At 41.6% G+C, this 21,864-nt stretch overlaps 1 protein-coding gene across 1 annotated transcript in view; it reads right to left on the minus strand.

The window, feature by feature from the left end:
* MORC1 (MORC family CW-type zinc finger 1) overlaps positions 1-21,864 on the minus strand; it is a 169,614-nt gene that overhangs the window by 22,888 nt on the left and 124,862 nt on the right. Inside the window, exons 19-20 of the mRNA XM_072722555.1 lie at positions 4,258-4,327; positions 1,970-2,036 (exon numbers count right to left, since the gene is read on the minus strand). Of these exons, the coding sequence (XP_072578656.1) occupies positions 1,970-2,036; positions 4,258-4,327 (137 nt within the window). The remainder of the gene's footprint in view (positions 1-1,969; positions 2,037-4,257; positions 4,328-21,864) is intronic.

Below are 21,864 nucleotides of genomic sequence, written 5' to 3' on the forward strand. Positions count from 1 at the left end.
GGCGGTGGGGGGGGGGTGGGAGGTAAAATGCACTACACCTGAACCTGTTTCTCTTCCTGCCAAATAATAGTGCCCACCACAGAGAATGTGCTGAGGATTAGCCAAGACTTACAAAGAATTCAGCCCAATGCCTATGCTTAGTAAGTGCTCAGTAAATAGCACCTAATTATTACTGTTATTATGATCATCTTTATCATCACTACCATTATTAGTGAATTTGATAAGAATCTTCCACAAAGACTTTTAATTGGACCACAGTTCTAACACTCATGTTGTAGATATAACTCAAAGATGATTAAAAAAAAACACACACACAATCCCATAAAAACCTAAGAGTAACATATAATACATACACACACACACACACACACACATAATGTGTTTTACTTTGGGGGTGAATTTGAAATTTTAATTCAAACTTTAATAAATAACTCTAGGTTAAACCATTGTCCATAAAGTGGCCTAGCAATGGAATGGGGGGAGGGGAAACGGCATCATTGATTCAAACAACAAATACACCAACTTGGAGTCAGCTGCTATTCTGAACACTAATGACACAGAGATGAGAACAAGAGAGCCCTGCTCTTGTGGAGTGAGTTAGCTCCCAGTGAAAAATACAGAAAAAGCACACTAGAATGTAAAATATTAAAAGAAATAGCCAAGTCAATAAGATACTTTAGCATAGTAACAAGTGCTCTGAACAAAACCATGCAGGATGCTAAGATCTGATAAGGTGCCTCGTCAGGAGTGGGACAGGTGATTTTGGATGGAGTGCCGTGGGAAGACTTCTCAGACACTTGAAGTTATGAAGAAGAAAAGATACTGCCCCCGTCTTTATGGGAAGACAGACATTCAGATAGACAATCCCACTGGACTGGATGATGGTGTTGCAAACCATTGTATGTCAGAATATAGCTGGTATTTAACAGATAATTATGGAGGCTGAGGATGACTGATTTGATCACTGCAACGGTGGCTCTCTGAAACCCTTGAGCTTGCCAGCAAGACTTGGGGGCCCCAGAGGGGAGAACACCTGAACCAGACCTTGAAGGAAAGAGTTACAGACTGGTGTCCAGCTTGCAGAGGGCAAAGGAAGCAGTGTGGACAAAGCGATGGAAGTGTGATAAAACAGGGCTTAAAGCAATTCCGAAACTCTGAGAAGCAGAGTGGGGGCTATAGGAAGGGCCAAGAGTGAAGGGGACTGACATCATGCTAAGGGATAGTTTATAACTTATCTTGCAAGTGATAGGGCCACAAAAGGCTTCTGGGTAGAACAGGGAAGTGGGGGGATGTGAGGATCAGAGGGGCTCCTCTGTCAGCAGGTAGAGAGAATAAAGATGTTTTTATCTGGCACTTCGTTCTACACTCCAATGCAAAAAGAGCCCAGGATTTAGATCCAGGGACACAGGGTCTAAATGCCTGGAAAGCACCTTTGACAAGTTTGTCTGAGTGAGGGTAAGGGTTTGCTTCCTTGAAAATGTTCCTCCTATTTTCTTGGGCATCCAAAACATTCAGCTGATTTTATGTTAAAAGTGACAAAAGTCTCAGGTCAAGAAAATTCCAGCAACGCAATGATTATCATAATTATACATACATATAACAGATAATGAGCCACACAAAAAAACCAGGTTCCTGATTGTATATTCACACCTCATATATACGTGACATTTTCAGTTCTTTGACTGCATTACAGTAATTTGAATTAGCTGCTCGCGGTGAGTAGGAAGTTAAGCCTGTTCCACTTCATTATCCCCAAATCCTTACAAAAGAAAATAAAAAGGATTGGGGAAAAGGTAAGAAACCTAGCTGTATTCTATTCTTTCTTGTCTCCTTTGTAATTTTGGTTCTGTTCTTAATTGCCTTTGCTTGTTGCTATTATTTTCTTTCTTCTTGTATTTAAACATTGATAATTACTTTGCAACAGTATAATTGCACTCACTTGGAATTTGTATAATTGCGGTACACTCACCTTTCCTGGTTAGGTAATGAAGAGTTTCTCTTTATTTCTGGATTATCACTGCACAGCTCCTGCTTTTCTTCAAAAGACCGATAAAATGAAGACAATCACATTTTGATAATCACACAATAAAGTGAACTGAAAGAAGTGCCGGCAGTTTATTAACTACTTATAGATAATTTCGCTTTGTATTCCAAACATCTCCTTGTTAAGGATATTGAACCAATATGTTTTTTTTTCTTAAAGATTTATTTATCCATGAGACAGAGAGAGAGAGGCAGAGACATAGGCAGAGGGAGAAAGAGGCTCCTCACAGGGAGCCCGACATGGGACTCAATCCCAAATCCCAGGATCACACCCTGAGCTGAAGGCAGATGCTCAACCACTGAGCCACTCAAGTGTCCCTGCACCAATATGTTCTTAATGCAACTTATATTAACCTTTTAATAAAGTGTAGATGGTGTATATAATAATCCAAGAGCCTTTGTAATTTATTTTTTCTAAGTTCTTATTCATGATGCTTATGACTCGTGACGGGTGTGCACGGGTGACTGCTTGAGGCCGTCGGGATTCCCTTTCCTCACCAGCCTCTGCCCAGACAACCTCCCATCTTCCCCCTAGAATCCCACTCTATTCCATTTTAGGTTCAGGTTCAAGAACATCCTAACAGATGCCAACCCCAAACATATCTCTAGTAGAGAGTTTAATTATAAAGCAGGAAGAGATCTGGAATCATCTAGTCGACCTCCTCACTGAGGCGACTTCAGAATTGTATGTTCAAGAGAGTGATTCATTTGCAATTCATAGAAGAGCAGAAACGTTTCGACTCCTTGAACTGGTTTTAAAAGTATGGTGGAGTCAGTAGACTAATAAGTCAATGTGTCTTTCTTCCATCCATCTCTAGAATTCATTGTGGTAACTGTCCACATATCTTACTCTACCAAGTAAACCCTTGTCAAAAGGCCAAATGGAGCAGTAGAGCAACAAAGGAAGCTTTAGATAGTGCGGGAATGTCTGAGGATCTACCTGACTCCTTTAAGTAAATACAAAAGAGAAAACACAGAAAGAGGTTTCCTAAGCATACTGTAGGCACCACTGGTTTTACTCACTGGCTTGCATACAAAGTGAATTTTTTTTAGCCCAAGAGCCAACTAATCTATAATTATGGTTATTTGACATTATTTCACAATTTGTTCATTCCAAACCCAGGATGAATATTTGAAATTAAATATTAATTTTAGGATCAAAATTGTATTAACTATTTTTCCATTACAATTTAGGAATCCAACAGGCACATACTGAAATCATGTTAATAGTTTGAAGCTTCTACAAAAGACTGGCTTTAAGATTAAGAGAGCCTTACAAAAGAAATCCTGATTGTGGAATTGCAAATTATCCTAATTAAGATGAAAAAGAAAAAAAAGTGCAATTTCTTAGGGATCTTACTAATGAGTTCAATATAAAGATGTGTGTGAATGACTGATTAGGTTACCTGAGCAACAAAGTATGAAGGAAGAGAGAGCTTAGGACCAACAGTGAACACAGAATGATGCCATGGACCGATACAGGGACTGGAAATGAGGAAGCCAAAATGAGCTGAGGCTTGCTAAAGAGGCTAAGAAAGAAAGGCTTTAAAACTTATTTCAGAATAACAGAGGACCATGGAAATGATGGGCTTGTTGCTCAGGTCCAGTGGTATAACAGACAGAACTTTCCTAAGTCCAGTTTGCTTCCAGCTTCTCTATCCAGGGCAATTGGTTTTGGACTGAATAGTATAAGATGGCAACTCTAAGTTTCAAAAAGGTCAAGTCTCTCAACTGAGACAAAGGACGTCCAAAGGGCACAAAGAAACTAGTGAAGGTGTTAGCTGAACTAGTCTCAGGGGAATCATTAAAAGCAGGAAAAGGACTAAATAATTAAAGATAGAGGACTGTCTTTATAATTTTCAAAATACTGTCTGAAAATTAAAGAGCTCATATCAAAACACTGCAAATGTCTAAACAGAGTTCAATGCAGAGAGTGGCACACGTCTACCGCTGGGAACGTCAGGCCATGTGGCAGTGCCGGGGGGACTCTCCTTAGGAAGTGAACACCTCTTGTGACCTCTGAAACACATGAGATTGGCGGCTCACCCTCCACCCACCCCTCTTCCCACTTTTGGAACAACACATTTTAACTTTTAAAAATCCAAAATGCTGCCTAACTTCCAATCTGTATCCCACATCAGATATGCCACCTAAATCACATTGAAAACAACTCAAAGATTACAGCTAACATAGGTAAACTGAAATTTTTTTTACCTCTTTTCATAAGAGAAACTTCCTTTTTCTCTTGTTTCAATGAAACATCAGCATCACTTTTATCTAAAACCTGAAAAACAAGCCATTTACTTAAAACTGCACAAAAATATAGGATGTATCAAAGGGTGCTAAATGACCTTGAGTGTCTATGCCCGTATTAGAGAGAGAGAGACCAGAAGTACAGTTTATACATGTCATGAAAAGAGATAATCATGCACATGGTAGAAAATTATATTGGCGTGCATCTCAAGGATGGTTACATCACAATTGTCATTTATTTACTTCTACAGATTTCCTTATTGGGATTTTTATACTTTCATCAATATTTGTGTAGATATTTTTTTAAAAAAAAATCCATACTGTATGTGGATGTAACAGTGACTCCAACAAATGAGCCAAGTATTTGGTTCGCCAGGAGCACCATGGGGCCTCTGCTGTTTTGAGGAGGCTTATCACACTCGTGGTTGATACAGAACAGCCACAGAGCAGGAGGCTCAACATCAGTGCAGTTTTTGCAATGAAAACCTTGGGGAGGCTGGGGCCTGAGGCCTGAGGCCCCAAAGCATGATGGGGAAGAAGACAGGAATGGGGATGAGGCATGCACCTGGGCGTTGAGGAAGGGATGCCTTGTCTTTTGATAAAATTCCAAGAAATCTGCCTAAAAGGGGTTACGGAGCCTTAATGTGTTGAATGCAGGAGCCAGGAGGGTTGGTGGCACCTGAGAGTGAGGGTGTGTGTGTGTGTGTGTGTGTGTGTGTGATGGTGTGATGTCTGGGGTGCGTGGGGGGCACTGGGCGTTGGGAGAGCTGGGGGTGGGACATGCTACCCAGAAGCCAGGTGGGCCACTGCTTTGGGAAGCCTGAAGACCCATTTTGCAAGGCTCACACAAACAAACCTACCTTCTGGAAATGTAGTCTTTAGATCAGAGAAAGCGAGAGTTAGTTTATGCCCTCGAGGAAAAAGGCCCTAGAATGTTCCCTTTGTGTAGTCTGTAAATCTGTGAGGAGCTGGGGGAACAGGCAGCAAAGGGTGAAAATGGAGAAGGCGGGGGGAAGGCGAGAGCTCCTGATCTGCAGCCCCCGAACCTGCGCTGGGACCACACTGCGGCCCCGCTTCCACGGCCCGGTGGAGGGTGCGGAGCTGCTGGTTCTCGGGAGCTGCCCACCGAGTCGGGGCTTGTCGCCCTTCGAGCCCCCTGTGCCCTGCTAAACACACACCGGGAGCGGCTACCTCTCCTCTCCCCTCCCAGGAAACACAGCGCATATTTTTTTAATTTATTTTTTATTGGTGTTCAATTTGCCAACATATAGAATAACACCCAGTGCTCATCCCATCAAGTGTGCCCCCTTCAGTGCCCAGTCACCCCCATCCCCCGCCCACCTCCCCTTTCACCACCCCTTGTTCCTTTCCCAGAGTTAGGAGTCTCTCATGTTCTGTCTCCCTTTCTGATATTTCCCACTCATTTTTTCTCCTTTCCCCTTTATTCTCTTTCACTATTTTTTATATTCCCCAAATGAATGAGACCATATAATGTTTATCCTTCTCTGATTGACTTATTTCACTCAACATAATACCCTCCAGTTCCAGCCACATTGAAGCAAATGGTGGGTATTTGTTGTTTCTAATGGCTGAGGAATATTCCATTGTATACATAGACCACAGCTTCTTTATTCATCATCTTTCAATGGACACCAAGGCTCCTTCCACAGTTTGGCTATTGTGGACATTGCTGCTAGAAACATTAGGGTGCAGGTTTCCCGATGTTTCGCTGCATTTGCATCTTTGGGGTAAATCCCCAGCAGTGCAATTGCTGGGTGTAGGGAAGATCTATTTTTAACTCTTTGAGGAACCTCCACGCAGTTTTCCAGAGTGGCTGCACCAGTTCACATTCCCACCAACAGTGCAGGAGGGTTCCCCTTTCTCCACATCCTCTCCATGGACTTTCTTCAGAGAGTTGGAACAAATTATCTTAAGATTTGTGTGGAATCAGAAAAGACCCCGAATAGCCAGGGGAATATTAAAAAAGAAAACCAGAGCCGGGGGCATCACAATGCCAGATTTTAGGTTGTACTACAAAGCTGTGGTCATCAAGACAGTGTGGTACTGGCACAAAAACAGACACATAGATCAATGGAACAGAATAGAGAACCCAGAAGTGGACCCTCAACTTTATGGTCAGCTAATATTCGACAAAGCAGGAAAGACTATCCACTGGAAAAAAGACAGTCTCTTCAATAAATGGTGCTGGGAAAATTGGACACCCACATGCAGAAGAATGAAACTAGACCATTCTCTTACACCAGACACAAAGATAAACTCAAAATGGATGAAAGATCTAAATGTGAGAGAAGATTCCATCAAAATCCTAGAGAACACAGGCAACACCCTTTTTGAACTTGGCCACAGTAACTTCTTGCAAGATACATCCATGAGGGCAAGAGAAACAAAAGCAAACTGAACTATTAGGACTTCATCAAGATAAGAAGTTTCTGCACAGCAAAGGATACAGTCAACAAAACTCAAAGACAACCTACAGAATGGGAGAAGATATTTGCAAGTGACCCATCAGATAAAGGGCTAGTGTCCAAGATCTATAAAGAACTTATTCAACTCAATGGCAAAGAAACAAACAATCCGATCATGAAATGGGCAAAAGTCATGAACAGAAATCTCACTGAGGAAGACATGGACATGGCCAAGAAGCACATGAGAAAATGCTCCGCATCACTGGCCATCGGGGAAATACAAATCAAAACCACAATGAGATACCCCCTCACACCAGTGAGAATGGGGAAAATTAACAAGGCAGGCGCCTATTTTATACAGCATTCTAGAAACCGTGCTCATCAGGAAGCAGGTTAAATGGGCACACGTGCAGCCTAGCAACAAAAGGCCTGGGAGGCCTGGGAGGCCTGGGAGGCCGTCCATCACTGCTGCTTGTGTTTCAACCAGATCCACAGCAAGAAAAGTCCTTCTAGGGCGAAAGAAATAACACTGATGCTAAATTGCTTGTGTCCATTTCAGGATAATTTAGTACTTTTATTGTAAATAAACTCCTGCCCTAGAAGTAAATAAAACGCATGTATTTTTTTAAAGTTCATTTTGCAAAATGACCTTAAAATGTCCATCTTACTTCTCTCCGATGTATCATCAGACTTGGAAGTTTTCTTCTAATGTGCTGAGATATTGGGAAATCTACATGCCTTTTTTAAGTGCCTCTAACTTTGAACTAAACATATTTTGACTCCTTTATAAGCAGCACAGACTATTTCCCACCGCCGTGAACAGCAACCACAAGATAAGCTGACAAGAGGAACTACTTAATGCCTTTAGTTATAACCACTTTGTTGTAATCCATGATGATCCAGCTCAGAATGTGTTCCTTTCCTTTGGTAATTCTTCCTTGTGATAAAAATCAGACAAGATACAAGCATCCAAGATTAGGCAAAATGACAGCACTCCCGGTAGGGAACTTTGGTTGCTGGTGTTACCAGCACAGCGTCATGAAATTATTTTTGCGTTTTATTGTTTAGTTCTCTGCTTTGAGTCATGCCTAGAGGCTGTTTCCGTGAGGGACAGATGTGTCCCCTCATTCCAAAAATGACACTTATACAAAGCTTTCCCATCTATATTGCAGGAGAGATTATCTTCTTTTCCTTTCTTGTATTTTCTTCATTCTTTGGCATAGAGATGTTTAAAAGATTTTGGATCAACAATTCACAGCTACAGTAATTCCTTTTAAATATCTATCTATCTATTTACTTTATTCTACAAATTCCTTTATTGGGATTTTTATACTTCCATCAGTATTTGTGCAGATATATTTTTCAAAAATCCATACCTTATGTGGATGTAACAATGACTCCAACAAGTGAGCCATATATTATCTGAGTTCACAGGATGCTCTCTTCTATCACAATATATTTGTGGCTTCGAAGGTCTGAATTTTCTCAGGCTGAGACTTGCCTTTTCAAGGACACTATTTGCATATTTTGATACTGCTTACAAAGCTCTTTCATATACATTACTTCATTTCATTACAGAGGGTTCTTCAGTCTCTCAGGCGTAACTGTGTTTCATGCTCTGCAGTTTGGGGATATCTCCTTCCTAAGATTTTACCTCAGTCACGAACCAGGTAACACCTCCCACGCAGTAAATGAGATTATAGTCAAGTCTTAACATGGGGTTTTAGATGCCTTAATTAAAATTATGTTAACAATGAGCAGAGTGGGATTTGTCAGTTCTCCAAGGGATGCAATTTGGTGAAGTATCTATTTAAGAGGATAAATAAATCATAAATAAGTTAGAGAGAGGGGAAGAAACAAACTGTCAGCTGTGTTACTTCTGTTGTTAAGGATGCTTAAGATCTGGTTGGCATCACTTCACCTGCTTTCCTTCCTTCTAGTTCTTTGCCCCTCTAGTTCCAATGCAAGCATTTGTTATTATCAAGGACCCGAAAAAACTCCCAGGCCAGTAACGCCTTCTTGCCACATTCAAAGGCCCTTTCTGTTTTTGCTCTTCCGTAGTGGACGTTACGTTCTAGGCTTCTCTCTCTCATCCACAAATTTAATCAATAAAACTGAGTTCCCAGTATGGGTAAGATGCTGTTCTGATGAAGAATACAAAGTCCTGCCTTTGTGGAGCTTATTCCCTAGTGAGGGGAAAAAGAGATGTTAAGTAAATAAAAAATTTGGATACGTGATATGATGTCAGGTAACGTTACGTTCTGTGAAGAGAAGTAACCTGGGTAAGAGATGCAGGGAGGCCTAAGTCCCCGCACCCAAGCCCAGCTGCCTCTCTGGGCCTCGCTGCTCTCACCCACACCCTCCATGTCTCCTCCTCCCTACCCGCTTTGCCACACACATGTTCTCCTCTCTTGATGCCTTTGGCTTGTTTGCTGTTGATCTGCTTGCTCCTCCAAACGTTTTTCTGTTTTTTCCTCACACATCCTTCAGCGGGGCCTTTCATGCCAACTCTACAGAACTGTACTCACTCACCCTCCTCACACCCGACCCCGACCCTTCCTATCCCCTTTCCTCTGCCTTCCTTTTCTCCGGAGCACTTGCCATCATTGACCTTGCAACACAGCTTCCTTATTTGTCTTATGTGTGGTCTGGGTCCCTTGATGGAAGGGAAGCACCACGAGGATAGGGAGCAGTGTCTATTCTCTTCTTGCTGTCTCCCCCATGTCCGTGACGGTAACTGATGCTCAGTGTACTCACAGAATCCTAGAAAGTCCCGGCAGTACGTGCATGTCGCTGGGGACTGGGGAGAGTGGAGTCCCAGCACTGCAAACAGCAACGGAAAAGCCAGGGAAGCAAAAATACGCTCAGGGTGTGGGAGGCCAAGGAAGGTCAGGGAGGCCACAGTGAAGTGAAAGGAGGGATGAAGTGGTAGGGGCCTTGGAGGGCACAGCAAGGACATGGCATTCTGTTCCAAGTGTGAGCAGAAGCCACTGGAGGGTTCCGAGTAGGAGGGTGGCAAGACCTGTCTTTTAGATGAAACAGAGTTTGAGACTGTGGACGCCAACAGGGGCAGTGTAGTCATTTGCAGGGAGGGAGACCACTGTAGCCTCGACGAGAGATGTTGATGAACATTCAGAGGTTGATTGGGCATGACTGGCTGACAGGCTGAGTGCCAGGTGTGAAAGGAGAAGATTTCAGGACACCTCCTAGGCTGTGGTCCAAGTAGTTGTGCATGGCGGTGCCCTTTACTGAGATGGGAGGCATGAGGAAGTCTCTTGCCATTCCTTCTTCCCTTGATTTCTATAACCTTCTGTTTCCCAAGTCTCCTGAGATATTGATTTTTCTGTCTACACTTAATCCATCAGTGAACCCATTACAATTTCAGAGGGTTCAACTATCACCCTTATGCAAATTCTGGCCTGATCAGCATCCTCAACCCTAACTTTCCATCTTTGCTCCAGCTCATTTCCAACTGACTTCAGGACATGTGCACTTGAACATTTTGCTGAAATGTCAAATCTTCAGTCCCATGGGTGCATGCTCAGATCCCCCATCGGCTCCTCTCTTCCTATCGGCAGCAACATGCTGTTCCAGGCTGCCCCAAACTGCTCTCACTGTTCACTCTTCCACACTCCTCTCCGATCTCTGCTTTTTCCTTCCAAATGGCTAGTTTTCCTCATCATTATACTGCAATCTTTAGGCAGCAGATACTCCTTTTTTTGGTCTTTAGCCTCTCCTCCATCCAGGACGGCAGCATCACCATAACCCAATTCGTTTTCCTAGACAAAATCTCCACGATCAAATGTTCCTCCTCGAAACCTTTCCACATGTCCTGACTTGTCCTATATCAAGTATAAACTCCATGTCTGACTTTCAGAGCCCTTCTCAATGGGATTCTAAGATATGTGAGCACAATGTCAGTACTTCTTAACAAACACCCTCTGCTATAACCAGAAGGCTGTCAGAATTCCCTATATGCACCACGTACACTTTTGCCTCCACATCTTTGCCCACACACTTCTAACAGGACACACCTCTCTCTCCTTCTCTGTTTCCCACCTTCCAAGACAAGAATAAATCCTACTCTTTCCAAAATGTCCTTTTAAGTTACTCCAGCCCATGTGGATTTCTTCCTTTCTCTGAAAAACTATTAATAGTAAATTACAAACAGTTTTTTATTAATAGCCAAGCATCGTATCTACGTAGCCTATATAAGACCAGGATCCTATAGGAGCCCTGATCCTAGCATGATACTTCACAGCAGAATTCAAAACTTGGGTCCATCTCCTAAAAACAAATCCAACTCTACAAAGCATTAAAAGATGTACAGATTTTTAGTAAAGCTTGTGTTGCGAAATGGAGGAAGTGGTTACATAATGCAAAAGTCTCTTTTGAATCACCCTAAAGCACCTCTATTTCTACTACTTCCACCACTGGCTGCCTACCCACCTCTCTCCCCATTCTTCCGCCTCCAGCCTCGCCAATTCTGCAGCACCACGTTTTTTGGCTTCTGGGATGACCCTCTTCCTTTCCCCAACCCCTCACATGCACTCCCTCCAGCTCTCCATTTGCTTCCACAAAGCAATTTCACTCTCTCAATTTTGATTTTTTTACTCCCATCTCCTGGCCCAACCAATAAAGGCTGAATTTGCCCTCTTCAGAATCCCAGAAAATGTTTTTTAAAAATGTTTCTCATAACACCAATAATCATTTTTATTCTGTCACAAATCATCCCATTAATTCTTGCAACAACTTTGAGAGTAGGTAGTATTATTTCCATTTTCTAGATACGAAAACAGAAGACCATAAGTTGATACAACTGACTTAGCGGCATGTAGATCTGACTTTGAACCTAGGTGGGTCTGTCAGAGGGCAGTGTCTGTCAACTTTCTGTAAAATAATGCTAACATGTGGTTTTGTAAAATTATCTTCCAATTTTCTTGTTCGTTTTGAGGAAGGATCATATATAAATATATTTATTTGGTGTCTCTCAAAATATCTGATACAATATTGTTCAATACATTTGTCTTAACTGGTGCCCAGCTGCTAGTAGTCCACACTGGCACTGGAAATTCAGACTCAAAAGTTGCTGACAAGATCTTCCTTTACATCAGGGGCTGTATCACACACTGTCTCCGTGTCTGTTTTAAGTCTGCTGGTGAGCTGATGAATTATGCTGTGGAGAGTGAGTAGAGACATTTTTTCCTCCAGAGCCCTTAGGGTAGCTCTGGTTTTTATCTCATAAAGGAGCTGGCTCTGCCTGTGAAATTCCTGATACTGTTAGCAACAATCACAGCATTACACAAGTTCATACAGAGGCAATGGTAACATTATCAACCTGGAAAACTAAGAAATGGCCTGCTTTTAACATTAAGGCAATTTCGATCATCTGAAATCACGTTCTTGCAATACCATTGTAGGTTCCCCATTAAAGAACAATTTCTGTTAGGAGCCGGAAAAATGATGCATATTAGGGGTGAATGCAGCTGATTCAGGAACTGACTGGCTATGCATGTTATTTGCTTTCCTTCTTTCTTTCTTTTTTTTTTTTTTAACCTGCTTTTGGGTTACCAAGTCATCTTTTCACTTCATTGTCATATTGTACTGATGCCAAAACAGAGTGCTTGTAGCTGTTGTTTCTGGGTGTCGTCATGGTTTTGGTGTTTTTGCTACCACAGAGCATAGATCTAGACACTGGAGACTCATCAGCTATTCCAGATGTCCCTCAGCTTTTCTAATATACCATGGAGACTCTGTCAGTGGCCTTAGAGATTCAGAGCTGGTTGATGACTTTCTGAAGCTGGAATCAGTCTCTTTTGAAAGATGCCCAAAAAAACTAATGAGGTGTAAGTGTTAAGGACTTCATTCTGAGACGGGAAGATGGTTCCATCTACTCATTCCTTTATTCACATGTCTTTTTTTAGCCCCAGAAAGTGCCACATTCTGGGCTAGACACTGGAGGTTACATCTTTCATAGCAAATACAGGGCTTCCCATTGCCAAACTCTTAAAATACATCTGTCAACGATGATCTAGCCATCAAATTTTTTTAAATGTATGCAGATTGGGAAAATGAAATGCCATCTGCCAATCTGCTCTTGAGACCAGGTGCAAGCCAAAAAAGACCTAAATGACCACAGAGGACAAAAAGGTTCAAGTCAGGCCAACCAAAAAGGTAGTATGGTTCTTGGTTATTAACTAGGCAAGTCTAACCCAACTTGAAGTAACCATGACAGATGTTCTTTTACTGTTCTAGCAACCTGGGGTTTGCCATTGATATTCAGAGCAGAAACAGGAAAAAAAAGATTATTATAAAATATGGAAAAACAACAAATACTAGTATTTAGGAAGAAGGTAACCTGTTTCATATTAGAGTCAGAAAATATGCATAATGTCAATTTGGAGCACATGCTCTCCGAAGATGAATAAAAGCATGCACATGTGCAACAAAAAGTTGGTACTTTCACATTCTGGCTTGAGTCTCAGAAATTATTCCCATTCAACTTCTCTGACTTACTGTTGGCATTGATAATGTCATTCCCCTGGTATTCCTGAATTTTGAAGCTTTCTTCAAATTGATCATTTGCTTTCCTGACCATCTGCTGTAGGCTGGCAAGCTAATTTTCCCAGTCACCTCTCAGAACAGACCCCCTAGGACATCTAATCTGCATAGTCTCTTCCTTTATCTCATCTGGTAACATAACTTGAGACTGTTACCTCTTTGCTAGGATGCTCGGTAGTCTAGTTCCTCTGTTTTGCTTTTATTTTTATGGCTTCTTTAAGCATGGTGCAGTGCCAATTGATCAGATGGCTTAATTTTGAGGGGCAGCAATGGGGTATGAGGTTCATATGCCAAATTTTTGCCTGGAGTAAAGCTGAATTGCCAATATATCACATAGCAGCGCTCTCGCGTTTTTAATTGAACTTAAGACAAATTCTTAATTACAACTGTACCACAGGGTAATGATCTAGTAAAGCAGAAACTATAGCAACCTTTACTCAGACATTGATTCCCCCCTGACAGAGGCTCAGCATCTATAAGAGGTGACCTAAAAGAATGTCTGCTTCCTTCCCATTTGGGGTTAACTGGGACAAAATTTGAACTTTACACATGGGTTTGGAAATGCCTGAGACAGAGTTCAGAATCAAGAGAAGACAGGGTATGTATTTCGAGCCTGAAGATGAAAAATAATAGGATTTTCTGGAGGCCAAAGGTCAGGTAACACCAGCCCACAGAAGGGGTTGGTGATCAAGTTATGACCACAACCATGTTACTACAAGTGGTCATTCTGGATGAGGAGAAGATTCTCCTTTCCAGGAATCATCCCTGGGATGATGATCCTGATGATTTCTATGTGAGTCTGGGGTTCCTGGAAAGAGAAGAGCCAGGTCTTAAGCAGAAAATAACTTTAATGGAAAGGTCATATTTAAGGTGGATAACAGGAGAAATGAATTAAAGGGAAGTTAGCTTAATGTGGGCAAGGAGGATGGATTGATTTTTTTTTTTTTTTTAATGAATTCAGGACTCTTGCCTGGAGAAGGCCCATCTATGGAATGCAAGAAACCTGTCTATGCCAAAATGCTGAATGTTAATCAATGCGGTATTTATTTGTACCTTGAAATCCTCAGCCCTGAGTAAAGTGTATCTGTGTACTCCAACCAATGGGCTGGGTGAACGAATATGGGGGACAGTATACGGAGATGGATGATAAAGGGAGAAGTCATAAGGAGATGTGGTTAAGAAAGTGGGAGCTCAAGCTGAACAGCTAGGGTTCAAGGTGACCACTTCCTGGCCGTGTGATCCTGAGCAAGTTTATTTTCCTTGCTGTAAGATGGAGAGGAAAAGAGAATTTATCCCTCAATTTACAAAGAAAATTAGGTGAGATTATACAAGTGAAGCACAGTACCGAAGTTTCATCATGGCAACAAAGAAAGAGGAAAGGGTCACCCCACTAAAACACACATACACAGGCACACACTCACAGTACAATTTCAGAATGGTTTTACAGGGTCAGAGATAATAAATCTGGGTCACATTAGTTACCCTGAAGTGGTGGAGGGAACTGTACCTGTGCTGACAAGATTATGAAAAATAATGAAAGAAGTTTGCTGCAGGGCAAACGGATAGCCCCACACGTAATGTCTCCAAAGGTCCAACGGGGAGGCTACCCAGGGCATTTTGAAGGGGTTTAAGATGTTCTTAAAAAATTCTTCATTATTTTCATGACAGTTTTTTAATTTCTAAAAAATGCCTAGAGTTTTAACTGAATCCCAGTTGGAGACTTCCACAGTACCAAATGACATGCAAGGTCTTACCAAGAACACTCTTATTTCATGGACTTTGAAAATGAATAGACTGCACTGGCTAAAAGGCCAAGCATAAATTAATATTGAGAAGGGAAAAAAAAAAACGCCACAGAGGTGACACCAGCAAACTATTGGATCAGAAGCAACTAGAGAAAAGGAAAATGAAGCCCAGTGCCACATAAATGATCTGGGAGCATGTTAAGTGTGAGACATGGTGGAGAACAAAAAGATAAACATTAAAAATGACTAGAAAATGAGCATTATCTCAATGAGAAAAGAAATAAAACCAAAGAATATGTTTTTTTTTTAAATAGCTTCAATAGACCATGGGCCTTGGAGAGAAAAGAATATGAAGAACATTCAATCAAGCATGAGGTGGAATGAGAAGAGGAGGAATTTAGGAAAAGAGGTCAAGCTGTCGTAACCCTAAGCCACAGCTGATGAGATGACGTAGAACGGATGCTAACATGGCAGCAGTAATTGGCAGTGCTCAGATTCGAGAGAGGTCTGAAAAGCCATCAATGCTCTCATCATTTCAGGTGAAGGTGTGCAACTCTTGGTAGGAGAGCCAGCGTGAGGTGTGCCCAGAGCTTGGAGGAGAGAAAAATGAAGCACGCTACTATGAAAAACAAAATCCTTTCAGAAGGCAGATGGACAGACACAGCCAAGGAAAGAATGTGCTTACCACAATGGACTTGTTCTCCATATGAAAAAGGGACACCTAGGAGCGCAGGTGAGACAGGGCCTGGGTGCTGGGCTAGTGCCCGTTTAGTGGTAGAGTCGGTCACAGTGGCAACACTGTCACTATCGTGCTCTTGGGGGGAGGTGGACGCGGCAGCCTGCCTTAGCTGGAAGCCTTTTAAATATTCAGGCCCATAACTCACCAGCACCTGTCAGACTGTAATCGGCCAGCCCAGGCAGACTGGCATAAAGAGAGAGAGTGCACAGTGTAGGTCAGCGTGTGCCTTCCGATTGGGTAGAGGCTGTATTTATCTTTTGAATGACCCAACTGCTATTATGATACTATGCAACAGTCTCATCAGTTTGGATAATGTAAAATCATCCCTGTGAGATGGGCTTTCTGTGATGTGCTGAACATATATTTCTAAGCCTGCTACACTTGAAAATAAGGCCCTGGGCCCCAGTAAATTCACCAAAACAATAAAAACCACCTGGTTGCAAGGGAGTGAGAAGTGTCCTGTGTAGTAGCTAATTCCTCTTCTCTAAGTGAGAACCTCTTGCAGCACTGTTAGTCCTGAGTGTCTTCCTTCTTTAAATGAGTCAGGGACAGAGTCAGAATTAAAGCACATACACACACACGCATGTAAGCACTACAGGTAGAAGAGAACTGGGTAGAGCCCAGGGGTTAAGAAGAATCATTTTTTAACTTCCGAGTTTAAGAAAAGTACGTACAAACATCCAGAAGCAATTATCTCCTACTAGAATTACTGCAACTACAGCCAAACACAGAAATTATGTGCATCTGTGGATAATTCGTATTTATCTAAATAAATTAGGCACCCTGAGTTTGAGAACAGACTTCCCGCTAGGATCAATGGGGCACAAATAAACCCTACCACACACATGTGTGTGCATAGGACACAACATAAAACTTGAGAAATATTACATTAAAAACCCATGACAATTTTAATATAAATGTCATATCTAGTTTATGAAAAAAGTACTTCCTAAAAGGCGTATGCAAAGCTTAGGGAGGTGACGAGGATGGATACGTGAAAAACATGCCAACAAAGTTCTGGAAAGCAGGCCGTGACTAGTATTGCTCACAGGTGCAGCTGCATCACGTCCTGCTTCGAAGAGGCGGTGGTGCTCTTTACAGCACTAGCTGCCCTTCCTCTTCCTTTCTGCTGGCCGATTAAATTTTGACTCTTTTCCTTTTGAAAAATGCTTTGGTGTCTCCTTTCTTCACATCCTGGATTTAGTTGTTCCTTTTTGTCAATATGAATGTTTTTCCTGCTCCCTTTGACAAATTACTCCTAGACCTTCTCAGCGTCCCTTCAGAGGGCTTCTGAAAGCAACGATGGTTTATGGATGGAGTGATGTGATGCCTGGGGGTCAGGGGGCAGGTAGGGAATGCAGGTGAGATGATACTGGCCGTGATCTGGTCACCGTGGAGCCGCGAAACGGGCACAAAGGAGTTGATGGTACTATGTGTGAAATATCCCATGATGAAAAAAAATTTTTAAAGAAAACCTCCATTATTGTTATACTGTGTACGTACCGTGTACTTTCTGACAATGATTTTCTGTTGACAGGCAGAGAAATTAGGCCGCAGTCAGAAGACATAAGGTCTTTATTGACTCACTGGTAAATAAAAGTTAATCTACAATTCCAAATAATCCTACCTAAAGGCAAGTACAATGAGACCATGTCCCTTTCTTCTTCTTTTTTTTTTTTTTTTTTTTTTGAGAGAGAGAGGATGAAAAAGAGAACACGCACACACTCAGGTGGGGGGCAGAGAGAGAATCCTAAACAGGCTCCCTGCCCAGCCGGGAGCCCAACTCGGGCCTCCATCTCACCACCCTGAGATCATGACCTGAACCAAAATCAAGAGTCTGACACGTAACCCACGGAGCCACCCAGGCGAGGCCAGGCCCCTGTCTCAATACTCTCCCTTATATTACGTCAACAAACAGCAACCATCTAGGTGACTAGAGTTATTCTTATTTAAAATTCGGCTATAAGCTTCTTGCTGATCTAAGTAAAAAGAGAACTACAGTGAGCGATACAGTTCATATTCTGATAAAAAGAAGCACCAAATAGCTTTTTTTCTTGACATTAAATTCTGATGTCTAAATGAACTCTTAAATTACAGTACAAAGAACACTAAATGGCATAACGGACAATGTCTGTCACGTGGCTTTGCAGATGAAGTGTTCCTCACGTGGCCAGTCCTTGAGTCAGTTCTTTCTAAATACCAAAGGCTTTCTTCCTTACTTTGATCAGTGAGACAAAGCAACATTGCTGCGATCTACAGGAGAGTCAGATACATAGTTCTTCGGTAAGGACCACCAAAGTCAGAATCAGGGATACATAATCTAGAGGATAAACAAATACATTTGTATTTCTTTAATAGATTTCTCTAGGGCTTTTGGCAGTGGCCTAAGGTAAGTCAGTTAAGTCACTTTCTGGTGGGGATCCATACTATGACTTATAGAAAGGGTCATATGCTTAGGGCATGAAGAGTTCAGGATGACCTTCAAGTTATAGATATAATTTATATGGGTTTGCATACTATTAAATCTTTCTCACCCTGACTACTAATGTGAAAAGTATCATGAACTAGTGGTCTGGAGGTACAAATCCCAGTTCTATTTTCACTAGTTCCTGTGTTACCTTGGATATGTAACTTTTCTGAGTCTTGTTTCTTCATCTAAAAACTAGGTTATTAAATGTTTCACAGTTACTTTGAGGTACTAGTATGACATGCTTCTTAAATTCCTTTAATCTTCATGAATGTGAATCAAACTCAAGGTGTCATTTAACCTATAAAATTTATCCCACCAAGATTATATCTGGATCACTGTCACTTGTTTCAACTCCAATCAAAGCCTTGCACTCCTGCATAATGTTTTGACTCTGCTTCCTATTCATTTTCCAAGATATTAACAGAAGATATATAAGGGTTAGTAGCAATCACTGGTATACATTAAGCCACATTTATTCAGCCTCTATTCACTTCCGTACAGAAGCAAACTTCTGTGGGATAAACGGGAAATTCAATTTCTGATCTTTGCCCTTAAGAAGCATGTGATTTAAATAAGCACTTGTAAAAGTTAAATAACAATACACAACAATAAAAAAAAAAGAGTATCATGAGGCAAGTTAACTGTGAAATGAGTGGCTGTAGACTATGGGGCTCCACAGTGAATCAAAGGGCTTATAGTATTTTGCAAATGATCTCCATGAATTACTGCCCATACTGCCCATAAATAATGTCTGACATGGATATACACATTGTTCTTAAAATTTATGTATATGTTGCTGTGGGGACATAAGACATGCATTCACTTCAAAATATCTCTGCTGGCTTTCTCTTCTGTCGTTCTTAATCAACAGATACTAGGCATGCCTGGTATTACATGAGATGTCTGCAGTCATTTTTTAAAAACAAGTCCTCAAGATGGGAAAAGATGGGAAAACACCTGGTACAAAAACAAAACAAAACAAAACAAAACAAAAACGTGTGATGCAGGGAGAAGTCTCCTTTGACTAGAATGGCTACAGGTAGACTCTCAGCTTCTGGGGAGCAAGAACTGTGTCAATCTGAGTCCTTAGCACCTGGCCCAGCATAAATGCTTAACATGTGTTTGTTCAGTGGAACAGATTAACGAAAGGCACTGAGAGAAAATTAAAAGGAATTAACATCTGCAGATGTAGGAAACAACAAGAATATTATTTTTACTGGGAGTCTTGCTTTCAGGAGATGGGGGAAACATGGTTTAGGATGAAGAAGGTAGAACCTTCTGAGAAACACATGGGTGTGATTAAAACAATTCTCTAGGAAGAACAATTAATTACCTGGGTTAATAAAGCCAAACTGTGGTACATTTAAGCTAAAACATTAGCTAATTGCAGAGCCATTGTTATCAAGCTTTCAGAGCACATTGTAAGACTGACGTGGAGCATATCTGCCTTCCTAATTCCATGAGCTTTCTAAACCTCCTCTGGTAGTGGTAATGCCCGGTGTGCTTATTAGACAGGATATTAGGTATTTACTGCAAATAATCCTCAAGTAATTGCAAGTTGTTTCAGTTGCAGTTTAAAACTTGGTTGGCTAAATTCATTTTTCAAATGTTAGGGAATTTCAGAGTCTCCTGATCTCTGCCTCGATTCTAGATTTTTGTCTAGAGTATCTTCTGAAGTGAAATTATCTTACATTTCCGAAAGTTGACATACAAACTCTCTCCATGTCTTCACCTTCTTCTTGCTAATAATTCCATTCTAATCTGGTTTCCATCCCCTTCATGTCAACAAAAAACAACAAAATTCTTCCTGAGATCATCCCTAGTACCCCTAAGTCGTTAAGTAAATGGACATTTTCAGGCCTTTCAATAGAATCTAACCTCTCTGACTACCTCTCCTTGAACTGACATTTTCTCCCTCTTGGCTTTACTGATGAAACAAGCGCCTGGTATGTCCTCTTCCTGTCCGGCCATTCCTTCACCATCCCCTGGGCATGCTCACCCCGACAGCCAGCCCCTAGATGGGAAAATCCCTCAGCCCTGGGATCCCTGGGTGGCGCAGCAGTTTAGCACCTGCCTTCGGCCCAGGGCGCGATCCTGGAGACCCGGGATCAAATCCCACGTCGGGCTCTCAGTGCATGGAGCCTGCCTCTCCCTCTGCCTATGTCTCTGCCTCTCTCTCTCTCTCTCTCTGTGACTATCATAAATAAATAAAAATTAAAAAAAAAAGTAGAAGCTCCTCTGCATAAAAGAGTACAAAGTATATACCTTCATGAACTATCCTGTAACATCTGCTGTTTATCTCATTTTAAAAGAAAAAAAAAATTCTGTCTAGTTTCTCTTCTCTGCTTACTCTTACTCCTCCCTTGGCATGTCCTCTTCGAGGCTTCAAACTACAGAAACTGATTGCCCCTCACAGGCCCAGCCACTTTCTAGGATTCTCTATTTCAAAGAATGGGACCACCATCCAACCAGGTGCAAGAGCCAGAAACTGCCCTAGCCATTTCCCTCTGCTTCACCTTCTAAACCCAAAACATCACCAACGTGGGTCAGTGTCCCCTCCTCAAGACAAACACACAAGGAACACACACACACACACACACACACACACACACACACACACACACTCCTCTCTGCGTTACCACCATGACCCCAGCCCAAGCTGCCAGTGCTTCCCCACCAGACCGCTGTTAACAGCTCCCCCGACTGCTCCGCCCACACATGGCAGGCTTCTACGCTCAGCCAGCAATCTTTTCTAGAGGAAAATATAATCACATCACTTCCATTCAATGGTGTCCCATTGCTTTTAGGATACATGCAAAACCCCTTGTCAAAGCCTAGAGGACCTGCATGGTTCTGCTCACTCCTACACATCTCCCACCTTAGCCCCTTTCCATCTCCACCCTGCCAGAGCTTCTTTGCTTTCTTAAGATACTCTTGTTCACCAGCGTCCTTTTTTCACACGTGTCCGCATTGTTTGGAAATGCTCTTCCTCTCTTTTTACCAACTGGAACTCAAGCCTAAAAATTCAGTCATCATTTTTTCAGGATTTTTCATCATTTTTTCCAGTCAATCTTCCCAGGCAGGGTCAAATCCCCTATTACAAGTACTCATGCTACTAAGTCATTAAAAACTGCCACAATAGTAGTTTACATTTGTCTGATTATTGGAATCTCTGGCTCTAGGTAAGTTTAACATGGGTAGGGACCGTGTGTGGGTATGCTCACAGTTAAATCCCCCATAGTTGGCTAGCATACTGAATGGTACACATAACAGATGATTTCATACACACACCTCACACTTAATGAATCTCTATATTGAAAGTCTAAAGTGTTTTAACACCTGTGCACACTTCAACTTCTCAATCATTTATATGTTTTAACAGTTTGCAACCTACTCATAAAATATGCCAACAAATTCCAAATCTTGAAATTGTCCAGTTAACAAATGGAAATCAGGGTTAAAAGAGATATGACTATAAAGTGATATAACAATTTTTATATTATAAACATGCAGTATTTTAGACATGGCAAAGGTTAAATAATTATCTCCTGAATCTATAAACTTGTATGTATATAATTCAAAGTAACTATGACAAATAATTCTGTCAATTATAAATAGGTTTTTTTC

This window comes from Vulpes vulpes, chromosome 1 (genome assembly GCF_048418805.1).
Source record: "Vulpes vulpes isolate BD-2025 chromosome 1, VulVul3, whole genome shotgun sequence".
NCBI lineage: Eukaryota > Metazoa > Chordata > Mammalia > Carnivora > Canidae > Vulpes > Vulpes vulpes.